At 46.4% G+C, this 24,962-nt stretch overlaps 1 protein-coding gene across 2 annotated transcripts in view; it reads left to right on the forward strand.

Annotated features, from left to right (window-relative positions):
- The window catches only part of NEMP2 (nuclear envelope integral membrane protein 2), a 90,646-nt gene that overhangs the window by 61,705 nt on the left and 3,979 nt on the right, over window positions 1-24,962 (forward strand). The window contains exons 1-8 of one of the 2 annotated variants that reach the window (XM_083411448.1): window positions 7,959-8,374; window positions 12,652-12,767; window positions 16,188-16,416; window positions 16,549-16,621; window positions 17,550-17,643; window positions 20,493-20,607; window positions 22,604-22,829; window positions 24,479-24,655. In XM_083411448.1, the coding sequence (XP_083267574.1) occupies window positions 8,251-8,374; window positions 12,652-12,767; window positions 16,188-16,416; window positions 16,549-16,621; window positions 17,550-17,643; window positions 20,493-20,607; window positions 22,604-22,829; window positions 24,479-24,655 (1,154 nt within the window). In that variant the 5' untranslated portion in view covers window positions 7,959-8,250. Of the gene's footprint in view, window positions 1-7,958; window positions 8,375-12,651; window positions 12,768-16,187; window positions 16,417-16,548; window positions 16,622-17,549; window positions 17,644-20,492; window positions 20,608-22,603; window positions 22,830-24,478; window positions 24,656-24,962 lie in introns of those variants that run through there. The other variant, XM_083411449.1, reaches the window with a different exon arrangement.

Here is a 24,962-nt window from a genome sequence, read left to right on the forward strand (position 1 = left end):
GCACTTTGCTTCTCTCAATTAAGAGGAGAATGTAACTCTAGGGGACGGTGGCCTATCAAGAACGATTAGAAGGCTTTGCCATCAAGCAGTTTATAATAGCTGTAGGGAACTGGCTTGTGTCTGTACAGAGTTCCTTGATAAACAGGCTTCTAAAAGTAGCAGGAGAGCCTTAAGAGTTGATTCTTCTCCAACAGGAACGGAAAATATTACAGCAGGGGTGAGGAACTTGCGGCCTCTCAGAAGTTGTGGGACTACAACTTCTATCATCCCTGATGACTGGCCATGCTACAACTAATTTTAGACTCACAGCTGTCCATGGAGGCACAGGTCAATTCTATGTCCAGGGCAGCTGTATACCAGCCCCATCTGGTACGCCGCCTGAGACCTTACCTGCCTGTGGACTGTCTCACCAGAGTTTTCTCTAGTTATCTCCCACTTGGACTGCTGAAATGTGCTCTGCGTGGGGCTACCTTTGAAGGTGACCCGGAAACTACACCTAATCCAGAATGCAGCAGCTAGACTGGTGCCTGGGAGCGGCCACCGAGACTATCTAACACCGGTCCTGAAAGACCTACATTGGCTCCCAGTACGATTCCGAGCACAATTCAAAGTGTTGGTGCTGACCTTTAAAGCTCTAAACGGCCTCGGCCCAGTATACCTGAAGGAGCGTCTCCAGGAATTCAGTCATAACAGCAGCTAACTATGCTTAGCAGCAGCTGAGCTTCACAAACCAGCTTCAAACTCTTGACTTCAAGATCCTGGTTTGCTGGCACCAAAGAAACCATGGTCAGGTCAATGTGCTAAAAGAAACCATGGTTTCATGTTATAGCTGGATATGGGATATCCGAGCACCATTCAAAGTGTTGGTGCTGACCTTTAAAGCTCTAAACGGCCTCAGTCCAGTATACCTGAAGGAGCATCTCCATCCCCTTCGCTCAGCCTGGACATTGAGGTCCAGCTCCGAGGGCCTTCTGGCAGCTCCCTCACTGTGAGAAGTGAGGTTACAGGGAACCAGGCCTCCTTGGTAGTGGCACCCATCCTGTGGAATACCCTCCCATCAGATGTCAAGGAAATAAATAACTATACAACTTTTAGAAGACATCTGAAGGCAGCGCTGTATAGGAAATTTGTAATGCTTTGTTATGTTTTTATATGTGCTGGAAGCCCAGTCAGCTGAGCGAGGTACAAATAATGATGATGATGATGATGATGATGGATGGGGACTGAGGCAACATCTGCCTCAGATTTCCCAGCTCAGCATGAGAGCTTCAATAGCAGTATTCTCTATTTTTCCATGTAATATGGACTTAGCAGCACCGTTCCTTGGTAGGTTAGTTACTTCCACATCTTAGACAAACTCTTGTGCGAAAGAAATGAACAATTGTTTCTTCTTATAGGTTCTGAACTGGCCATGCCAGAAGCAGATGTTTATGATTTCTCGAGAAAGCAGGTTTTAATTGATCATGCCCTCAAATTAATGCAATTTTTTTTTGAATGTGTAAAAAACCACAAGTTTTCCAACCACCCTTTGTTTGGAACCTTTTAACACACGTTGCTTGTATGAGAGGAGTACAGTGGTACCTTGGTTTTCAAACGCCTTGGTTCCCAAACCAAGTTTTTGAATGTTTTTCGGAAGCAGCTGTCGGCTATTGTTTCCGGGGCACCTGCACCAATCAGAAGCTGCACTGTGGTTTTAAACATTTCAGAAGTCAAACGGACTTCCGGAACGGATTAAGTTTGGTGCTTTTGTTTTTGCTATTTATTTTGCGTTTTTGAGGCTTTTTTGGTTAATTTGTTTTTGTGACTATGTGGAACTAAGTTCAGCTACTGATTGATTGATTGATTGATTGATTGATTGACTGCGGAAATGGATAAAAGCAAATCCAAACAATGACTAACATCAGTGCAGGTAAGAAAAAAATACTTTTAATTTTTATAATCTACAATACTGTGTTATTTATTTTATAGTACAGTGCATTGATTATTGCTTTCATTTTACGGATCAATGGTCTCATTAGATGGTAAAATTCAAATTAAATTGCTGTTTTAGGGGTTGTTTTTAAAAGTCTAGAACGGATTTATCCGTTTTGCATTACTTTCTATGGGAAAGAGCGCCTTGGTTTAGGAACGGACTTCCGGAATGAATTAAGTTTGAGAACCAAGGTACCACTGTGCTGTTTCTTGTCCATTGTAACTATTCTGAGTTTTCGAACACCTGGTAAAAAAGCTCTTTATCGCCCTCACCTGGTAGTTAATGGAAGAGAAGCTTGGGATCTTCACTGTACATTGCACACCAATGAGTGACTCACGCATTCTCTGTTTAAAGTGCATATATGCTACCCTCTGTGACCCACATGGGTGGAAATAATCCTGGCACTGATAAATGCCCATAGCTTGTAGGACAACCTGTGGGGGTTTGTGAAAGTGATATTTACCAAGCTGGCAAGTTATTTAAATCCTAATGAACAGGAACAAGCCACAAACCTTTTCAAGGCAGATTTGGACATGATGAGAAAGTGGAACGATGTCCAAAAATAAAGGAAGTGCTAAGAATCATACGAACCACAGGCAGGTTACATCTGGAGGGCCATATCTGACCCATCTCAGTTTTAAAATTGATTTTGAAGTTAGGATTTCCTGCTTTTCAGCCAACCACTATAGCTGTGCCCTTCACAGTGGGTTGCAAACATATTGCAGATATTTTATCTCCATGCGGTGAGTGAAAAAATTTACCTGCTGATTTGTGAAGATCGAACTACTGCTAAATGGTAACTTTACTCGAATCTATTTATTTGTGAAGCTTCTCTTGGCCCTGGCAAATTATAATTACAGATAATATCCTATACTCTCAAAAGACACGAAAACATTAAAGAGGTTCTTTCCTTCCAACCATATGTGCTAGGCCGCGTTTAATTTAAACTTACCTCACATGAAATAGCAATGATGCTTGGAAGTGTGTAAACTGCTTTGGGGTTTATTTAAACCACATAGAGGTTTATTGGGGATTAAGCAGCATAGAAAAAGCTGTTTAATAATAAAACCTTGTATTTCAAAGTTTGTGTTGTTGTTTAGTGGTTTAGTCGTGTCCGACTCTTTGTGACCCCATGGACCAGAGCACACCAGGCACTCCTGTCTTCCACTGCCTCCCGCAGTTTGGTCAGACTCATGCTGGTAGCTTTGAGAACACCGTCCAACCATCTCGTCCTGTGTCGTCCCCTTCTCCTTGTTCCCTCCATCTTTCCCAACATCAGGGTCTTTTCCAGGGAGTCTTCTCTTCTCATGAGGTGGCCAAGGTATTGGAGCCTCAGCTTCAGGATCTGTCCTTCCAGTGAGCACTCAGGGCTGATTTCCTTCAGAATGGATAGGTTTGATCTTCTTGCAGTCCATGGGACTCTCAAAAGTTCAAAGTTATTGAAATACAATTAATCAGCTAAATATCAGATTGTTAACTTCAGAGTTTAAGTTCAGAACCTGCGGAATCACAGTTTCGCCAAAATCCCGATGTCATCCGATTCACTCAAAAACGGTGCCAAACACCTGCAACACTTGGCAGTGCAAACGTCGTGTTTCAGGCATGCCAAAAAAATGAGCCCTCAGCACCCTGACCCGCGGATCATGGTTTGACCAACCAAACGTTTTGCCAAACAAACCTTGGAGGGACCTTGTGCCAATGTTTGGATCCACTTTTGTGTGAATCGGACGGTGTTGAGTTTTAAATCTTGACGCCACGGATTAGGGCACTGAGGGGGTTATTTTGTGGGGCGCTGTGAAGCGTGTTGTTTTAACCGCTAAGCGTTGCAGGGGGACTCTTGTCAACGTTTGCAGCCGCTTTGGAGAGAATCGAATGACGTCAGAGTTACCACATTTTTCACCTATAGGACGCACTTTTTCCCCTCCAAAAATGAAGGGGAAATCTGTGTGCGTCCTATGGGGTGAATACAGGCTTTCGCTGAAGCTTGGAGAGCGAGAGGGGTCGGTGCGCACCGACCCCTCTCGCTCTCCAGGCTTCAGGAAGCTATCCGCAAGCCTGGGGAGCCCTGCGGGAGTTTCCGCAGGGCTCCCCACGCTGCAGATAGCAGCCTGCCGCCCGGCGCGCATAGCACCCTGAAGCAGAGCGCCCCGTGCGCCAGGCAGACATCTGCAGTGTGGGGAGCCCTGTGGGAGTTCCCGCAGGGCTCACCACGCTGCAGATAGCAGCCTGCCACCCGGTGCGCAGCACACCCTGAAGCAGAGCGCTCCGCGCGTCGGGCAGACATCCGCAGCGTAGGGAGCCCTGGGGGAGTTCCCGCAGGGCTCCCCACGCTGCGGATAGCAGCCTGCCGCCCGGTGCGCAGGGCGCCCTGAAGCAGAGCGCCCCGCGCCTCGGGCAGACATCGGCCAGACCCACAAGCTTGGGGGACAGCAGGGAGGCGCAGCGCCGCCATCCCGCTATTCCCCGACCTGGTTTTTTGGGGGGAAATAAAGGGGGGAAATTCCTTTATTCCCCCCCAAAAAAAACTAGGTGCGTCCTATGGGACGGAGCGTCCTATGGGACGAAAAATACGGTAAGTGAAAACTCATCAGTTACAGTTGCAAATGGCAACAAAATGCCTGTGCAAGGAAAAGGAGCAGGTTCGCTCAAGTGTGTTGCAAGTAGAAAAACTGTTTGTAATGAAGTGAGAGATGGAGTTTACTTGCCCAAATTAACAGTTTGCTGAGTGCGACAACCCTGCCCGAGCGTGGTTTTAATGCAAATTTGAATCACAACAAATGTGCAGTTGCCGAAGATGGTATTTTGTATGGACAGAATTTCGAAAACAATGGATCGGGGGGGGGGGGGGGCTTGTGTGCTTTGCTCCGGAATCAGGATTATAGCAGACCTGCAAAAAAGTGGGGCATATAATATTAATTCTTGCAGGTGGGGGTGTGGGGATCTAAGTGGATGAACTACTTGTCCTCCATCACTTATATTCCTAGGAGTTTATGGGTGGTGTGTTTTAGCTGGGTATATAAATTATAAAAAAGAAGAAAAAATAAAAAGAAGACAAGGTTTGGTGAGAGGAATGGATATGAAACCTTGTAAAGTTGACCTGAATAGTGAAATATCACAGGTGGGGCTTGGTAGCTTGGGAAGCAGGTGTCTGATGCCTCCGCTGGAGAAGGCTCAGGTGAGGGTCAGATGCCAGAGGATATAACAGGAAGACCTGTGTCCTGGCCAGGCCTGCGTCCCATCGTAGGACATAAAATGAGCCCTCAGTGCCCTAACCCGTGGGGTGACAACTTCACCTAAATCCCGACATCGTCTGATTCACTCGAAATCAGTGCCAAACACCTGCAAAAATGAGCTCTCAGAGCCCTAACTCTGCTGTAAACCAGCCCAGATTCATGTGTGCAGCTGGACCGTGCGGTTCCAAATCAGTTCAGCTCTATGTATTCCCCAAATGGCAAAATTTGGCCTCTTGACACTCAGTTCTATGTATAAACACGGACTGATCCTGCCTGCGGTCACAAACACAACATACATAATGCTGAAAGCACTTTATTAATTGCATCATCCATGTGTCACATATTAATTGTAGGCAAATTAAAGAGGAGAAACAACCTCTGCACTAACGGTCCCTGGAGATCTGCCTTCTAGCTTTCCAAGTGTTTAGCCTGCAAGAGTAACAGCACAATCCTACGCTTATTTACTCAGAAGCAGGTCCCACTGGGCGCAATGATACGTATTCCCAGATAAATGAATGTAGGCTTGCTGGCTTGGGGGGGGGGGGTAGAGAAGCAGCCATTTGTGGTGAGGGCAACAGGAAGTGAAATGAAGATGACTCAATGGGGAGGAGGGCAGAGCTCCCACCCCTTTCATCCCCCAGAGGCAGCTGTATTAATCTGTTGCAGTGAAAACAAACAACATGCTGCGGGTGGTCACACTTGTTGGCATCTGTCTATCTGCGGAGACAATGGAGGAGTGTGCCATTGGGGGTGAAGTCAAGCGGTTGGAGAGTTATAGTTCTTGCTGTGGCAGCAGAGACTGATACAGGAGAGACATATTTTGTTGCAGCCGGGGCAGATGAAGGCATCTGGTTGTGCTGCTGCAGATGCAGATGACACTATGGCGTTTCTTCTCTCTGTGCTCCTCTCAGAGGTCATTTCTCCTTGGGTCACTGCTATGGATGCATGCCTGTTTCCAGGGCACTGTGGCTGTATGCAAGAGATTCCCACCCGGTGGGGTCGATGCTGCCAGCCTTCGTGTCACGTTTGCAGACATCTTTGTAACGCAAAACGAACGGGCGCTACAGTGCATGTCAAGCGGCAAGTTGGACCCCAAGATTTATGAGGAACGGCTAAGGGAGCTGGGCATGTTTAGCCTGGAGAAGAGGAGGTTAAGGGGTGATATGATAGCCATGTTCAAATATATTAAAGGATGTCACATGGAGGACGGAGAAAGGTTGTTTTCTGCTGCTCCAGAGAAGCGGACATGGAGCAATGGATCCAAACTACAAGAAAGAAGATTCCACCTAAACATTAGGAAGAACTTCCTGACAGTAAGAGCTGTTCGACAGTGGAATTTGCTGCCAAGGAGTGTGGTGGAGTCTCCTTCTTTGGAGGTCTTTAAGCAGAGGCTTGACAACCATATGTCAGGAGTGCTCTGATGGTGTTTCCTGCTTGGCAGGGGGTTGGACTCGATGGCCCTTGTGGTCTCTTCCAACTCTATGATTCTATCTCCTACAATGATTTTTTTTGCAGATAAAGTCGCTCAGATTCGGAAAGAGGTAATCTCCATCGTGGGAGCAGGGCCAGGCCAGGAGAGTGCTAGAGTCCTGTCTAGTCAAGTTGTGTGGGATCAATTCCAACCTGTTACCTCTGAGGATGTGGACAGGCTTCTTGGACGAGTGAAACCGACCACCTGTCTCCTTGATCCTTGCCCATCTTGGCTCATAAAAGCAAGCTGGGAAGGGCTGGGTGATGGGCTCTGTGGGGTGGTGAATGCTTCCCTCTGTGAGGGAGCCTTCCCAAACCCACTGAAAGAGGTGGTTATTAAACCGCTTCTTAAAAAAAGAATCTTTGGACCCGGCCAATATGGCCAACTATTGCCCAGTCTCAAATCTACCATTCTTGGGCAAGGTGATTGAGCAGGTGGTTGCTGAACAACTCCAGGCACGCCTGGAGGATGCGGATCACTTGGATCCCTTCCAATCGGGAACTGTCCGTGGGACTGTCCATGGAGGGGCAGATCAATTGTGTCCAGGGCAGCTGTCTACCAGCTCCATCTGGTACACTGGCTGACCCCCTACCTGTCTGCAGACTGTCTCGCCAGAGTGGTGCATGCTCTGGTTATCTCCCGCTGGGACTACTGCAATGCACTCTGCATGGGGCTACCTTTGAAAGTGACCCGGAAACTACAACTAATCCAGAATGCGGCCGCTAGACTGGTGACTGGGAGTGGCCGCCGAGACTATATAACACCGGTCCTGAAAGACCTACATTGACTCCCAGTACGTTTCCGAGCACAATTCAAAGTGTTGGTGCTGACCTTTAAAGCTCTAAATGGCCTTGGCCCAGTATATCTGATGGAGCGTCTCCACCCCCGTCGTTCAGCCCAGACACTGAGGTCCAGCTCCGAGGGCCTTCTAGCAGTTCCCTCACTGCGAGAAGTGAGGTTACAGGGAACCAGGCAGAGATGTTTTAGGAGACAACTGAAGACAGCCCTGTTTTTGATGCTTGATGTTTTATTGTGTTTTTAATATTCTGTTGGGAGTTGGGGTATAAATAATAATTTATTATTATAATTAGGCAAAAAGTTCCCTGCATTGCAAAGGGGTTGGACTAGATGATCCTTGGGGATCCCTTCCAACTCTGCATATTCTATGATGAGACGGGCCAAAGGTCACCCAGTGAGCTGTCAGAGGGGATTCCCCCAGGGCAGTCCCGGGAAGGCACTTTCCTCCCCGTTTTCCTGCCTCCCTCTCCACCGCCTCGGGGCGCGTTTAATTTCATAGCCTTGAACTGCTTTTCCCAAACTCCCACTGCCGTGTGAGATCTCCTCCTACCGCCCTGGAGGAAGCGACTTCCTTCCCCCGCGGTAGGGAGGAGCGCCTTGATCTCCTCCGCCCCCTCCAGCCCCGGCTAGCCGATCCCCCATCGCCAGGGCGCCACCAATGCGCAATTGCGCGCACAACACAAGCGCCGGGCAAGTCGGTTCTCTCCATCCAGGCCTCGGCCGCCGCGGCTCTCGGCGCTTTCCGAGGCATCGCTTTGTTCAAACAGCGGCGGGCAATGCAGCTGGGATCCGGCGCGACCCGGCAACGGCTGCCGCCGTATTTCGTGCTCCTGCCGCTGCTGTGCGCCCTAGCGGCGGTTCGTCAGGTCCGGTCCGGTGGCGCGCCGGCATTGCTCGCAGGTAAAGCGGCTGGAGGCAGCGATCCTGAACTGCCTTTCTCAGCTTTGGGTCCCTAGAGGTTGATGGACTACAGCTCCCATCGTCACCCGCCACTGGTCCTGCTAGCCAGGGATGATGGGAGTTGTAGTCCAACCAAACCTCTTGGGGACCGAAGGTTGAGAAAGGTGGTCGGATTTACCTCTGAGTAAACATGCATCCTATTCCAGGGCTAAGCTGCAGTCGTAGGACCATAGGAGCCAACTCCGAGGGGGCTGAGGTCCCTTTGCCCCTCAAATATTTGTGGGGGGACCGCCCCCCCCCCCCGAAAGTAGATGGGCCTTGCCATTCAAATGGTCAAATGGTGTGCTTGTACTGCGTCGTGTTCAAGTGTAGCAGAGCCTATCTGGACCTGGCCCCCCCTCCAATATTGTATCCAAGTTGCCCCTCCTGCCTATGACGTTGGGGACAGAAGCTGTAGTGCTTTCAGACGTTGTTGGACTAATGGGGGTTGGACTAGATGACCGTAGGGATACCTTCCAACACTATGATTCTTTGGTTCTGCAGGTACACAGGCTCCCCATACCTGTTACTGCCATTCAGTAGGAATTTATGTAATTTGTGTAAACATGGGATAGGCTCGTGTGTTTACTTTTTCTCTCTGGTTGTGCGTTCAGTACTTTGTCTTGGCAGTACTTTGCTGCCCATAAATATTCCAGTTGTGTGCAAATGTCAATCAACCCTTGGCCTGTGATCCGGTAACCAGAATATGGGAGACTAAATAGCTTCATGGTGGTGCTGTGGTCTAAACCACAGAGCCTAGGGCTTGCCAATCAGAAGGTCGGCGGTTCGAATCCCCGTGACGGGGTGAGCTCCTGTTGCTCGGTCCCTGCTCCTGCCAACCTAGCAGTTCGAAAGTACATTAAAGTGCAAGTAGATAAATAGGTACGGCTCCGGCGGGGAGGTAAACGGCATTTCCGTGCGCTGCTCTGGTTTGCCAGAAGCGGCTTAGTCATGCTGGCCACATGACCCGGAAGCTGTACGCCGGCTCCCTTGGCCGATAAAGCGAGATGAGCGCCGCAACCCCAGAGTCATCCGCGACTGGATCCAATGGTCAGGGGTCCCTTTACCCTTTACCTTTATGTACATGTTTGTGTGAGGCATCCTGTGATCTCCCATCCACACTACTGATCAGAAGCTCTGTTAACCGCAAGCCTAAACGGCTGGTATCCCCTCAAAGTCTCTCCCAAAGTTTCGTGCTGGTTTCTAACTTTGAGATTCAGTTCTGCATCATCAGGTGCTTCAAAACAATTCTCAGGGCACAATGATCTTGATCTAAGATATATGTGTCAGCTTGCATTTCTTAGTACAGAAAGTATTGATCTGATGTGTAGAGATCTTTCCTATGCTAATTAATTCAAGAGGCTTCTGGAGAAGCTTCTCTGTGTGAAAGAAACAAGCAGAAGGTTCATGATGTTTGAGTACAGCTGGTTTAAACTGGTTCTCTTCTTATCTTTTCTGTCAACGTCATGCTGACTATAAAAGTAAGGCCAGACGGAGCCTGGGTTTCACTTTCTATCTCTCTTCCTTCTGGTGTCGTTCTGTACATAGTATGCTTAGTGTTAAAGTTTAGACTTATTATAAGTTATTCTAAGCTTAAGTCTGCTGCAACTGGATTTCTTATGGACAGCGCCAATCCTGAATGTATTGGATTTGTGACCATTCTGCTCATTTGTCTTCAGTAGCAGCAAAGCTCTGCTGGATGAAATACAACTGCCTCTGGTCTATTTTTTTTTGGGGGGGGGGGGAATCCTGCAATGTGTTGTAAGTTTTTACTCTGCTAGCTATACATTGGAATCTACTCTGGATCAATATTGGGTAGAATCCCATGACAATATGAACTTGTGCCCGAGAAGCGTTGGCTGATGTTACGGAAGACTTAGAGCAGTGGTTCCCAAACGGTTTGGGATGATGACCCACAAATCCAAATTTACATAATATGCATCCACTTACAGTGGTACCTGGGACGTGGGTGGCGCTGTGGGTAAAAGCCTCAGCGCCTAGGGCTTGCCGATCGAAAGGTTGGCGGTTCGAATCCCCGCGGCGGGGTGCGCTCCCGCTGTTCGGTCCCAGCGCCTGCCAACCTAGCAGTTTGAAAGCACCCCTGGGTGCAAGTAGATAAATCGGGACCGCTTACTAGCGGGAAGGTAAATGGCGTTTCCGTGTGTGGCTCTGGCTCGCCAGAGCAGCGATGTCACGCTGGCCACGTGACCCGGAAGTGTCTCCGGACAGCGCTGGCCCCCGGCCTTTTAGTGAGATGGGTGCACAACCCTAGAGTCTGTCAAGACTGGCCCGTACGGGCAGGGGTACCTTTACCTTTACTTTACAGTGGTACCTCGGGTTAAGTACTTAATTGGTACGGAGGTCTGTTCATAACCTGAAACTGTTCTGAACCTGAAGCTAATGCGGCTTCCTGCTGCCGCCATGCCACCAGAGCACAATTTCTGTTCTCATCCCGAAGCAAAGTTCTTAACCCAAGGTACTGTTTCTGGGTTAGCGGGGTCTGTAACCTGAAGCGTATGTAGCCTGAAGCGTATGTAACCCGAGGTACCACTGTATTGTCATTTGAAGTTAGACCTTAGGTCAGGGGTCAGCAAGCTTTTTCAGTAGGTCCACTGCCCCTCAAACCTTGTGGGCGGCAGGACTATATTTTGAAAAAGAAAAAGAAAAGAAAGAACAAATTCCTATACCCCACAAATAACCCAGAGATGCATTTTAAATAAAGGCACACATTCTACTCATGTAAAAACACCAGGCAGGCCCCACAAATAACCCAGAGAAGTATTTCAAATAAAATGACACATTCTACTCATGTAAAAACACGCTGATTCCCAGACTGTCCGCGGGCCGGATTTAGAAGGCGATTGGGCCAGAACCAGCCTACCCATGCCTTAGGTCTTTGGCAGTTGCTGGGTTCATGCATTTTAACTGCAAGCTTCCCTGTTTTTAAGCAGCATGTGTGGCACCAAAGCAAAAAAAATATTTAATGGCCCTATTAATGTGGAATTTGTCGAAATATTTACAGTACTTCCAAAGTCATTTACACTTTAGTTTGTGCGGTGGGTACTGCATTTAGGGATACTTATCAGCCAAGGAGAGCAATTTAAAAAGTAACAACCCCTTCTCTAACGAAATCAGTAAGATGAGATCCAAATATTTTAATCTGTTCAACTGCTGTTTCCAGTCATGTTGCAGTACTTTCTCCTAAGCCCAGATACACTGGTACCTCAGGTTAAGTACTTACCGTATTTTTCGCTCTATAAGACGCACCAGACCACAAGACGCACCTAGTTTTTGGAGGAGGAAAACAAGAAAAAAAATATTCTGAATCTCAGAAGCCAGAACAGCAAGAGGGATCGCTGCGCAGTGAAAGCAGCAATCCCTCTTGCTGTTCTGGCTTCTGGGATAGCTGCGCAGCCTGCATTCGCTCCATAAGACGCACACACATTTCCCCTTACTTTTTAGGAGGGAAAAAGTGAGTCTTATAGAGCAAAAAACCCTGTAATTCGTTCCGGAGGTCCGTTCCTAACCTGAAACTGTTCTTAACCTGAAGCACCACTTTAGCTAATGGTGCCTCCCACTGCCGACGTGCCGCGATTTTTGTTCTCCTCCTGAAGCAAAGTTCTTAACCTGAGGTACTATTTCTGGGTTAGCGGAGTCTGTAACCTGAAGCGTCTGTAACCCGAGGTACCACTGTATGCAGAAGCTGAATGTTATTCCACAGTAGCAAGAGCAATGCATCTTCTCATCTTCAGAAACACTCTCCACACACAGATCTTAGGATTGTAGCCTGAATAGTGTAGCATGATTTCAAGTAACGACATGAAAAGCCAATTCCTGGTTTACTCCCAGCCTTATAGTGGGGCTGCAGGCCAGGCAGTTGCACCAATGCAGTTTTTCATGGGCTCCATGCCTGCAGCCTAACACAGTAAAGCTCATTCATCTATTTTTTGCTGGGGGGGGGGGACCAGAATCATATGATTCTGGCCACCTGTTGAGGATTGGACAGGAAGACTCACAACAGCTTCTCTGTTGGAACAGTCTCAGCGGCAAGAATTTGGGGGTTTAGGAGTGGATTTAGCAGTGCCAGCATATCACACTTATAAAAAATACGCTGCCAATCAAGGTTTGCAACTGGGAAAATGGGTGTATACTGCAGATTACATATTGCAGCAGGAAAATGTCCGAGCAACTTGCATGCATCTCCAAACTTTGTGACGCCTTCTTCTTTCTCCGTCTAGAGAATAACTGTAGGCACTTGGAGACGATGGACGTCAGCCGTAGTTCAGAACCGGCTTGCTACTGCTACATTCCGCATGGAAAGATACAGCTGAAAAATATTTGGTCAACTATTCAGGTACAGCCCCAGTCCATGACTCATTCATCCCAAGGGAACGTGGTGACTGTTCTTCTCCCTAAAGAATACAGTTCTCACGATGGAAGACTAATGTATTGGAAGACAACTGCCACATGTTGGCGTTCGGAAATGCCAGTATGGGTGTTGTGTAGGAGAATATGGGAGGTGTGACGTGCTTTCCTTTCTATTGTGGGTAGGGAACTTTTGTGACATATCAACATCTTTCTTTTGAGTGGGCCTCTTTGCAAGACAAGCGCAGGAACAAATGTAAAAATCAGCGACAGCATATGGTATCATAAATATTTCTCAGCAGCGAGTGTCTCTCTCTAACAGCAAAACAATACATTGAGAGGAAAGGCGGCAGCAAGAATCTTGGTACAGTGGTGCCTCGCAAGACGAAATTAATTCGTTCTGCGAGTTTTTTCATTCTACAAGTTTTTTCGTCTTGCGAAGCACCAATGTGTATTGACGGTTTCCCATAGGAATGCATTGGCGGTTTTTTAAAAAAGGCGCAAGACGTTTCGCCTTGCGAAGCAAGCCCATAGGGAAATTCGTCTTGTGAAGCAACTCAGAAAACGAAAAACTCTTTCGTCTTGCGAGTTTTTCGTCTTCCGAGGCATTCGTCTTGCGGGGCACCACTGTATTCTATCCCGACCAAAGTGCACTGGCAGACAAAATTATTAGAATTTACAGAATCAGCAAAGATAACGGGAAGAATACAGACCAATCGTTTATTAGAGAGTGGGATATTTACAGAAAATATCTTAAAGAGCATTGTAAAAATGTGAATTCTCTGGCAGGCTTAGAAGGACCCCTGTAGAAACATAGAAAATCTTATAGAATTAATGATACGGGATAAGACTGGAGCGATAACGAAAAGTGTGTTCCATAAAAGTAACCCAGAACCCTCGATGGTGTGACTGGAAGTCATAATAGAAGTTGTGTTGTAAGAAATCTACTTACTTTTTGGAATTTGTATTACCTTTTGGTTTTTCGTTAGTTGACTGTTTTTTCTTTTTTAAAAAAACTAATAAAGCAATAAAAAGAAGAGGAAAGGCAGATGTACAGCTAAATCTGCTTTTGGGAGTCTTTGTTGCAGGTCAGCGAGCAGAAATTTTGGACAATGGGATTTAGGGCATTGTGTTTAATGGGACTTAACGTCCCAGTACGTATGTTCTGGTCCACGTCTTAAGGCTGAAATCCCAAATACTTTCCTGGGAGTCCCATTGCACTCAATAGGACTTACCTCAGACTAGATATGTACAGGACTGCACGGCATGTAGACATCTCCACTGCAAGCCTAGGTTGATTTTGTACTCAGAATCTTGGGAATCTTAGTTTTGGGGAGGGAGATCTGCCCCGTGCCGCAGATCTAAAGTTCCCAAGCTCCTCTGGAGAGACAGAATAACTGATAAATCAGGTTGTCGGATATATCTGTCCCTTTGGGCTCAATCAGAGTGCCTTCAACACATAGACTTTCTGAAAAGAGCGGGAACATGGAATAAGTATCTCCCACTTCTGGGTAATATAGCTATGTGGTTCTCCAGATATTGTTGGACTCTCAACTCCTATGAGCCTCTGGCAGGATGGCCAGCAGTCAGGCATGATGGGAACTAGACTAGCAACAAGCGAAGGGTCGCAGACTACCTATCCCTGCTGAAAAGGCAATAGCTCTCTACCTCCAAGGTATTTTGATCCAAGGTTCTCTTCTTCAGCTCTGCTATTTGTGTTAAGAGAGAACGGACGAAACAGAAGGCTGATAAGAGTGTGGCTTAGCATATTTTAGCTTGGAAATCAAACCAGCTTATCCTGGTCCCCCACAGAAGCCCTATTGGGGCATGCTGCTCGCACGTAGATCCTACATGTGAGCAAGGAGAAAGAAGCACCTTAAGTTGATCCCCTTTATTGCTATTCTCCTCCTGCTCCACAACTTGGAAGCTGAAGTAGGAGCCTCCATGACTTGTTGAGCAGAGACTCCATGCTTCAGATTTCCCCCTCCAACCCCTGGAGGTTGCTGGAAACAGTGGCAAGGGAGAGTACTGTTGTGCTCAGGTCTGCCTTGTGGTCATGGGGCTTCCCAGAGGCTACTTCTTTCTTCTTTGGTGATCACTCGTAGCTGAGTAGGATTGTCTTCCATGAACACGGTTTTAACAGTGAGAGCATAAGTGACTGTGGAGGCCAGTTCTGGATCCACACGTCCTTCCACAGTGGGGACATAGGTTGATCACGGTGAGGGTTTGCCAAGTGTGCCTTCCGCTTAGCTCGTTTCTCCCTTTCATCCTGAGTTCCAGCGTCTTCAAAGCCCATGACACCTTTGGTAAAGGCTGTTCTCCAATTGCAGCGCTCGCAGGCCAGTGTTTCCCAGCTGTCGGTGTTTATACAACATTTTTAAAGATTTGCCTTGAGAGAGTCTTTAAACCTCTTTTGTTGACCACCAGCAGTACGCTTTTCATTTTTAAGTTCAGCCATGTGGTTGGCCGCTGTGAGAACAGGACGCTGTTCTCGATAGGCCACTGATGAGATCCAGCAGGGCTCTTGTTTCTCTTTTATGTTCTGCTTCTCTCTTATTTTGCACCCTCCAGCTCATGGAGGGCAATGGAGATAGCAGCACAGGGGGAAATAGGGTTTAGGACATTCATCTCCATTCACTCTGCTCCTATGCAGTCAGATCTATGATTATCTATCTATATCTATCACGGGTGGCGCTGTGGGTTAAACCACAGAGCCTAGGACTTGCCAATCAGAAGGTCGGCGGTTCGAATCCCCATGATGGGGTGAGCTCCCGTTGCTCGGTCCCTACTCCTGCCAACCTAGCAGTTCAAAAGCATGTCAAAGTGCAAGTAGATAAATAGGTACCGCTCCAGCGGGAAGGTAAACGGCGTTTCCATGTGCTGTTCTGGTTCGCCAGAAGCGGCTTAGTCATGCTGGCCCCATGACCCGGAAGCTGTATGCCGGCTCCCTTGGCCAATAAAGCGAGATGAGTGCCGCAACCCCAGAGTCGGCCACGACTAGACCCAATGGTCAGGGGTCCCTTTACCTTTACCTATATCTATCTGTCTATCTATCTACAACTCCCAGCATCCCTTGTCATTTGCTGCCCTGGCAGGGAATGATGGGAGTTGGAGTACCAACAACATCTGGAAGGCTGCAAGTTCCCTATCCCTGCTATAGGCAAAATCAAATTGGAAAAGTTATTGCAGAGTTTCCCAAACTTGGGTCTCCATCTGTTTTTTTGGACTACAATTCCCATAATCCCTGACCACTGGTCCTGCCAGCTAGGGGCGTCGGGAGTTGTAGTCCAAAAAACAGATGGAGACCCAAGTTTGGGAAACCCTGAGTTATGTGCCTGTTGCTCATCCCTGCTCTGTTATTTCCTCCTGTCCTAAGCCGAGAGGAATAATTCAGGTATCTTCTTTATAGGTGAAGATAAGCAGCTCCGAAACATTTGAGGTGATGTCCATCCCAGAGGAACGGAATTGCCAAAGCTCTGAAAATCTGCTTGCCTTTTTCAAGTGCCTGTTTAACAATATTTGGCATTCGGGCGTGTCTAATGAAACCACAATATCAGCGCGCCTGTATGGAGAGAAAACCTGTTTCTGGGTGCAGCCTATGAACAAAGCATCCTTCACTGTACACACAAAACTAAACAGTGAGTCACTTTATTTAATCTGTTCGTAAAGTACACTTGTGTTATTGGAAGGATGCACAACAAGGAAGCGACTAGCTTAAAAAGGAAGCAATGTGGACTTTCCTCCATTTTTTCCATTCTGTTTTGTTTTAGTGTTGGATCGGACACTCTTTCTGCTGTTTCTCACGGGAATCGTTCTCTTTCATTTTGCACATAATCTGAGCAGGTGAGATTCAGCTCTGTTTTTCACTGGGTGTATCCCTTATGACTTTAACTTGCTGTTCACGAAAAAAGTGGTGATCCGTTGGCTGGAAGAAAAGCCCTTGGGTTGCAGTGGAGAAGAGGCTTTGGAGACATAAACCCTTGTTAGTGGGCACAGGGAAAGGTTGAGGTCTTCTCTCCCATGTACCACTTTTGCTCTGAAAAACCCACCACTCGTCTCTCCCTGTATATATATGATCGGAGGAGATCTGTGCCTTAAATATGTCGGCACAGAGTTTGATCCAGAGTTGCAGGAAATCTGTTTGCACAGAGCTTCCCCCTTCTGTCGCACACAATTTGATCTAAGAAACATATCGTAGCCGTGGCAGTTTTTGCAACCTTTTTGCAAACAGTGCACCTTGCTGGAGAGAGACAGCCAGACAGCTCATCCACTGAGTAAGAGAGAGATGAGAGACAAAAAAATAGCTAGCCTCGCTCTTTGGCTTTCCAGCCTTCCCAGTGTTGAGCAGGGAAAGTCTGAAGGGGGAGCGTTATACCTGTTTGCTTGAACACAGGGAGAAGGCTCCATATGATTGGGATCCTTGCATGGGATGGTTGGAAATGGAGAGGGTGGGACTGATGGATTGGAGTCAGAGGCAGCCAGTCACCCCACGCCTCTAACTTAGGTAAATATTTTCCAAGCAGAGCTTAGGAGGGAAAAAATGGGGGTTGTGAGCTGAGACTATGCAGGGACCCAAAGAGAGAGAGACAGAGAGAGATGAGGATGCTCCCTTTGGTATATTCAGGGAAGGTCAAATAATGTGCTATGTATAGGTATTCTCGCCCATAGGTCTCTAAAGTTTTAGTAAAATTGTGTTTTTGCATTTCTGTGTGTCTGAAACCACCTGCCCATCCACAAAAGTTCTAACAGCACCCCTCCGCTCTCAAAACAGGAGTATCACATTCTATTATTCTGCTGGAGTCACATTCGGTGTCCTTGCCACTCTTGTCTTTCTCCTTTTGATGCTTAAAAGATTTATTCCCAAGGTGAGTGTACCGCTGATAACATAAAACAGGCCAGATAAGTATATCGATGCTAAACTCTGCTTTTCAGTGTCAGTTTGCTTTTCATCCATTCCCGGGCTCCCGAAAGAAATGATGTTATCGACGTATGATTCCTTTAAACAGCAACACGTCGCAGCCGAATTTCTGACATTATTTGTACAATTAATTATTATGTCCTTCCAAGAAGCTCCTCTGAAATGGTTCTTTCCTTCGTTCCAACCTCTTCTTGGAGGAACCTGTGGCCCTGCAGACATTGGCGGACTTCAACTCTCATCAGCCCTGCCAAGACAGCAAGTCATAGGATCATAGAATTGTAGAGTTGGAAGGGATTGAACCTGCAACCTTGGCGTTATCAGCGCCATGCTCTAACCAACCGAGCTAATCAACGATCAGGAATGATGGAAGTTGTTGTCCTTCAATGACTGGAGGGCTTGGCTTAGTGGGCGGGTCTAAGGCAGGAGCAAGTGGTAAATGAAGCCTTTGTATAATTCTTGATATAGTTTTGTTTTTCATCATGGGACAAGCGATTCTGCAAGCAATAGCTTGGTCACTCTGCCTGGAATCCCAGTGTGTGCTTTGCCCCTGAACCCCAAATACCTGGCTTCATCTACTCCGTGGGTAGGCAAACTAAGGCCCAGGGGTGGGTCTGGCCCAACGGCCTTCTAAAGGTCTGGGAATCAGCATGTTTTCACATGAGTAGAATGTGTCCTTTTATTTAAAATGCATCTCTGGGTTATTTGCGGGGCCTGCCTGGTGTTTTGACATGAGTAGAATGCATGCTTTTATTTAAAATGCATCTCTGGGTTATTTGTGGGGCATAGGAATTCAGTCATTTCTCCCCCCCAAACAAAAATATAGTTTGGCCCCCCACAAGGTCTGAGGGACAGTGGACTGGCCCCTTGCTGAGAAAGTTTGCTGATCCCTGGTCTACTCCATCCTTCAACTTCCTGCGTGGAGTAGGAAATTCTCTTACAATGCCCCTTCAAAGCTTCCCACTCAGGGTGGATGCTCAGAGCAGGTTTTGTGCGTGCAGCTTCACCTCCCCCTTCATGCAACTCCCAGCAGCCCACAACCAGCATGGCCGATGGGGCAGAGATGATGGGAAGTTCCAATCCAGTAGCATCATCCTGGTATTAGATTGGGGAATAATATTAGCAAACTGCCAGCATATTTCACGTGTGACTTAAAGGAAACCACAGCAGGAAGTTTGCATTGCGTGAGAGTGTTGGGATACTGCCAGGGAGAGAAAGTCCATCATGACTCCACGTCGTCTCCGGACGTCCATCGATTTCCCGTAGACACGCAGTATCAGCAATTAGCGACACGAGCTCCAGAAAAAGCTTGCCACATTCCAGAGCTGATGCACGCTCTATCAGCAGATAATGCACAGCGAAAGATGCACGCAGGAGAGCATATTTACAAGTTTATTCAGTGTTGGTCAGAACAAAGAGAAAACATGACTGCCTGCTTCAGTGTCTCTGGCACAGAGAGAGAAACGAAAGCAAAGACACAACAGAAACATCCTGTGAAACAGGAAATACGCAGGCTGTGACACAAACATCCTGCTCCCTTTTAAGGTGGAATGGAAATATCCTAACAGAGAGACCTTAGAGGAGTAATGAAAAATTATAGGGGTGTTGAGTGGGTTTGTAAGAGAGTCTTCTTCCCTTTCCTACTTTATAGGCTCAGCCTGGTACCTGGATGTAGGTAACACACCAGTAAGAATTAAAAGTGGTCGTACCTCGGAAGTTGAACAGAATCCGATCTGGAAGTCCGTTTTGACTTCCAAAACACCCGGAAACCAAAGCGGGCTTCTGATTGGCTGCAGGAAGCTCCTGCAGCCAATCAGAAGCTGCGGAAGCCCCGGCTTCCAAAAGGATGTTGAAAAACCCGGAACAGTCACTTCCGGGTTTGCGGCTTTCGGGAGCCAAAATTTTCGAGAACTAAGCTGTCTGAAAACTCAGGTACGACTGTACATGAGACGGCGTCTTTATCTGATTGAGAATGCAGCCTATTTACCCGCTTTAGGCAAAGCTGCGCCTTTTGCATCCGGTTTCTCCACATTCCAGACTGATGTGACCCCCCCGCCCGCCCCCTGATTATGTTAATGTGTTGACATGGGTGCTGACATGATCGTGACAGCTCTGTCGCACATTCACACAGCCTTTAGGAAATGTGATAAGACGTCCTTGTTCACTTGACTTCTGATTTACGAGACGGTTGTTTGAAACATAATGCCCTGCGTTTTGTGTCCGGTTTTTATTTGGGGACAGGTGAGATTGTCGTATCTAGCAAACAGTGGGCTCCATGCACATGAACTTATATGTACACTAGTGGCCAACATTGTGGAAGTGTATTTCTGAGGTTTGATGGCTCATAACACCACTTTTTTGGGGGGGAGTAATACCATAAAATTCTATATCAATGGAAAGATAATTTAATGAAGAATGTAATGCAACAAGGTTTGTTCAATTATCTGTATTATATCAAAAGTTATTTCCAAATAACCATGAAAAGGAGTGTTTGGAGAGCCAATCAGGTGCCATCTTGTTTTGGCAATGATGGCTCATAAGACCACTTTCTTGGGGGAGCAATACTATAAAAAATTTTATCAATGGAAAGATAATTTAATGAAGAATTATATATCTTTCCATTGATATATAATTTTATGGTATTACTAAGAAAAAAAAGAAGTGGTGTTATGAGCCATCAAACCTTGGAAATAGACCCCAAAACGTTTCCACAATTTTGGCCACTAGTGTATGTACAAACGAACAAATTGCCATTTTTGTTCATCAGCCTCCCTTTTTATCTTCTCTCACCATCGTTAGGTAAGCACTTTCTGGATTTTAATGAGCGGCTGCTGGTTCTCTTCCCTCTATTTTCTTTACACGTGGAAAGAGGATTTGAAATGGCTGTGGCATCACTGCAGGCACTATGTACTAGGTAAGGGAATGAATAGAAATAGAAAACTGAAAGTGAACATTAGGCTGTGTCACACAGAAAGCATTGTCGTTCATAAAACAGAAAATTTCTAAAATGGCACTTCCCCCTCTAAGGTTTTAAAGTTGCAGCCACTGGCTTTGTTCACAAGTCATAGTTAATGGTTCCTTGTGAATGCAGCAATCTTGCTTATTTTGCTCCTTGCCGCAATATCTAAGAAACGTAAGAAAAGTTGTCCTGGCTTGGACGCAAGCCAGGTTTGCTGATGGGAATAAGACGGTTTGAGCATATTAGACCAATCCTGGTCCGACTGCACTGGCTACCAATTAGTTTCTGGGCCTGATTCAAAGTGCTTGTTTTGACCTATAAAGCCTTAAACGGCCCAGGACCGCAATACCTCAAGGACCATCTCTTCCCATATGAACCTACCCAGACCCTGAGATCATCTTCTGAGGCCCTTCTTCATGTGCCTCCTCCTCGAGAGGTCCAGAGGGTGGCAACACGAGAACGGGGCCTTCTCTGCAGTGGCTCCCCGTCTGTGAAATGCTCTCCCCAGGGAAGTTCGCCTGGTGCCTTCATTATACACCTTTAGGCGCCAGGAAAAAGCATCGCTTTTTAACCAGGCGTTTAGTTGATCTGTTTGACATCCTATACCCTTTAGAATGTGGCTCTTTTCTGAGGGGGCGGGGTGCTATTAAGTTGTTGTTTTTATTCTGATTATATATGTTGTGATCTTTTTTTGTGAACTGCCCTGAGGCCTCTGGGTATATTATTATTATTATTAACAAGAAGTTCAGCATCAGCTTTTCACAATGGCCAAACAGAGATCTATGGGAAGCCTATAAGCAGGACATGAGCACAACTGTACAGTGGTACCTCGGGTTACATACGCTTCAGGTTACAGACTCCGCTAACCCAGAAATAGTACCTCGGGTTAAGAACTTTGCTTCAGGATGAGAACAGAAATCGTTCTTTGGCAGTGCTGTGGCAGCAGGAGGCTCCATTAGCTAGAGTGGTGCTTCAGGTTAAGAACAGTTTGAGGTGAAGAACAGACCTCCGGAACGAATTAACCCGAGGTACCACTGTACTCTCCTCTAGCTTAGCACTACATCTAAACTGAGGATCATGGTTTTGTTTCACCCCAAACCATGACCTGTAACCAAGGTTTCCACTTGTCTTACTGATTGTGGTTTGTTTGGATGTAACCCTAAGCCAGCGATCATGGTTTGTTTCTCCCTGGCAATAGCAGGAAAGAGCAAAGGGGGTAAGACCAACAGGGTCCCAGCAAACCATTGCCCACAGTTTACCATGATGAGCAGGGTGCCCGATAAACAATGGCCATTGTTGTGGGACCTTGCAATTAGGCCGAAATCCTACGTACACTTACATCGGGGGTAAGCTCCGCTGAAGGCAGTAGGGACTTGCTTCCGGTAAAAAGGGAAGGAATCGGGCTTCGTAATTGAGCTCACTTCCGTTTCTTTTTAAAGTTTTGTCCCAATGAGATGCTAAAATCTTCCCTTAGTTTTTTTTAAAAATGAATGTGCACCTCAGCTTTTTTTATTCACATAAAGAGGTTACGCCGGAAACCGAATGTGTCAACTTGCCCACAGGCAAGTTTTATTTATTTATATTTTATTTTATTTTATTTTATTTTATTTTATTTTATTATTTTATTTTATTTTATTTTATTTTATTTTATTTTATTTTATTTTATTTTATTTTTTTATTTTATTTATCCATTCATTCATTCATTCATTCCACAAGGTGGAAAGCAGACTTTGCAAATAAATTTATCAAAATGATTAGCTTGCCTGCCTTTCGTACGGTCACGCGCGACATTGAAGCTCCCTTCCAGTTGAAGTCATTTCGCCTGGTCTCCTAGAACTGATTCTTACCGCAGATAATAGGGCAAGGGGCAATTTACTAGCTTGAAATAGGCTAAGGTAGTAGAGTTCCTTCCTTGTTGATCTTTGCATGGTTTTGTCGTTTGCTTTTCCAGGGTACTGCCTGATAGTCGGATCCGTCAGTTTTGTTTTTTGTCACAAGCACGGGCCGCTCAAGAGTGAACAGAGTATGAACCTTCTGATGTGGACGCTACAATTTGTAGGCTTGGTTTTCATTTATGTTGGCATTTCCATCCCAGTGGTTGCCTATGCAGTCATTGTCGCCATGCTGTGTTCAAAAATCCTGAATTATCCTCTTAGGGTATTCAGCTACTTTGGCAGGTTAGTATCCTTTTGGGCTGCTAAACCACTGGATGAACAATCCCCTTTAATGGACATGTTTCCTCCCACTGTGTATGGAATGCAGGATCTGTCCACGTGTGTTAGCTTGGATCACGTCACTTAAGAAATATTATTTTTATTGGTTCTGGAGAAAGCATGGGTTGGATGGGACTTGGGTGGGAGTTGGCCGTCCTCTAATACAGGCCTCCATCTGTTATATTCTATGTATAGCTTGGCAGTACGCTTCTCTTGTCAATAATACACAAGATTGCACAAACACTGCATTCTAAAATAAAGCACAAGCGTACCTTTCCCAGCACACCTTCCCTTTGATGGCGTCCCTGTTAACTGCAGCTGCTTTCACGACTCGCAAGAAGGGGCTGTTTGTTTTCCACTCTGCCTTTTAAAGAAGGTGCCCAGCAAAGGATATCGTGAGTTCTTTAAAGACAGGTGCTGTTTTAGCACACATATAAAAATAGGAATATTGGGCATGAGCCAGTGAATAAGCTCCCTGCACAGAAGGACCTTGGCTTCCACAATGGGGCTTTCCCTCAACCTCTCTGGCCCGTGACTTCCCCAAATTGGCTCCAGAGAGGGGAATAATAATACAGTGGTACCTCGCAAGACGAATGCCTCGGAAGACGAAAAACTCGCAAGACGAAAGAGTTTTCCGTTTTCTGAGTTGCTTCGCAAGACGGATTTCCCTATGGCCTTCGCAAGTCTTGCGCCTTTTTTTTTTTAAACCGCCAATGCATTCCTATGGGAAACCGTCAATACACATTGGTGCTTCGCAAGACGAAAAAACTCGTAGAACGAAAAAACTCGCAGAACGAATTAATTTCGTCTTGCGGGGCACCACTGTAATAATAATAATAAATTTTATTTATACCCCGCCCTCCCCAGCTAAGACCAGGCTCAGGGCGGCTAACAACCAATAATAAAAACAAGTTGATTGAAATACAACTTAAAAAACAAGATTAAAATACAACATTAAAACAATTAGAACATTAAATAACATTAAAGAAGAGGACTTACCCCATTCAGATAGAACAGCCAACGTAGCACCATGTTGAATTCCTTCCCAAAAGTCAAGCAGTATTTTAATTTTAATTAATTTTAATTAGATTAGATTAAAATATAATTGAAAAGTTAATCGATGTTTTAATTTGCAAATGCAGGGCTAGGGAGAAGGGGAAGCTTGGGAGGTTTTTTTTGCCTTGTAGCATTTGTTATTTGAAAACATTCTTTCCCTCTCTGTTCCCTAGTGTTCTATATATGGTCTGCAACCTGGTGGGGAGAGCACTGTCTTACTTAGGATCAATTACAATGGTACCTCTGGTTATGTACTTAATTCGGTCCGGAGGTCCGTTCTTCACCTGAAGCACCACTTTAGCTAATGAGGCCTCCCACTGCCGCCACACCGCCAGAGCACGATTTCTGTTCTCATCCTGAAGCAAAGTTCTTTATCCGAGGTACTATTTCTGGGTTAGCAGAGTCTGTAACCTGAAGCGTATGTAACCTGAGGTACCACTGTACAGTGCAGCTGCAAACAAGTTCTAATTCCCCATCGTCACACACTTTTTTGTATTTCAAATCCACGGAGCAGCATTCGATCCGCCAGCTGTGGCCTTTTGTTTTCTCCTTTTCAGAAAAGCCAGCCGGCTGTTCACATCAGGGAAGTTGGAGGTTCGTTACCTGACTGAAGAAGAATATCGGGAGCAGGGTGAACAGGAGACCCTCAAGGCCTTGGAGGACCTACGAACCTTCTGCCGTCGCCCCGATTTCCCCTCGTGGGTAGCAGTGGTGAAGCTGCAGTCGCCACAAAGGTAGGAACTTTCTTCTTCTTCTTCTTTAGGCCAATCAAAATTTCACAGAATAGCATGCCAGCTTTTGAGTTCCACAGAACTCTTCATCAAAGCAGCAGGGGAGGTGTAAGTGTGGATCTTAGCTGATGGCAGTGCCACAGGCCTGCAGCTGGTGAGTGTCTTGAGGCAGAATTTATTCACAAAGTAGCTTTCTAAAGGAAAAGGGTGGCTTTCCCCCAAAGCGAGTCTGTATGAGAAGCAAGTTAAGGAAGCATTCATTTGCTTTAGGCCAGGGGTGCAGGGAAGCTGTGGCCCTTCGGATGTTGTT

Source organism: Podarcis tiliguerta (genome assembly GCF_965153285.1).
Source record: "Podarcis tiliguerta genome assembly, chromosome: 1".
Classification (NCBI taxonomy): domain Eukaryota; kingdom Metazoa; phylum Chordata; class Lepidosauria; order Squamata; family Lacertidae; genus Podarcis; species Podarcis tiliguerta.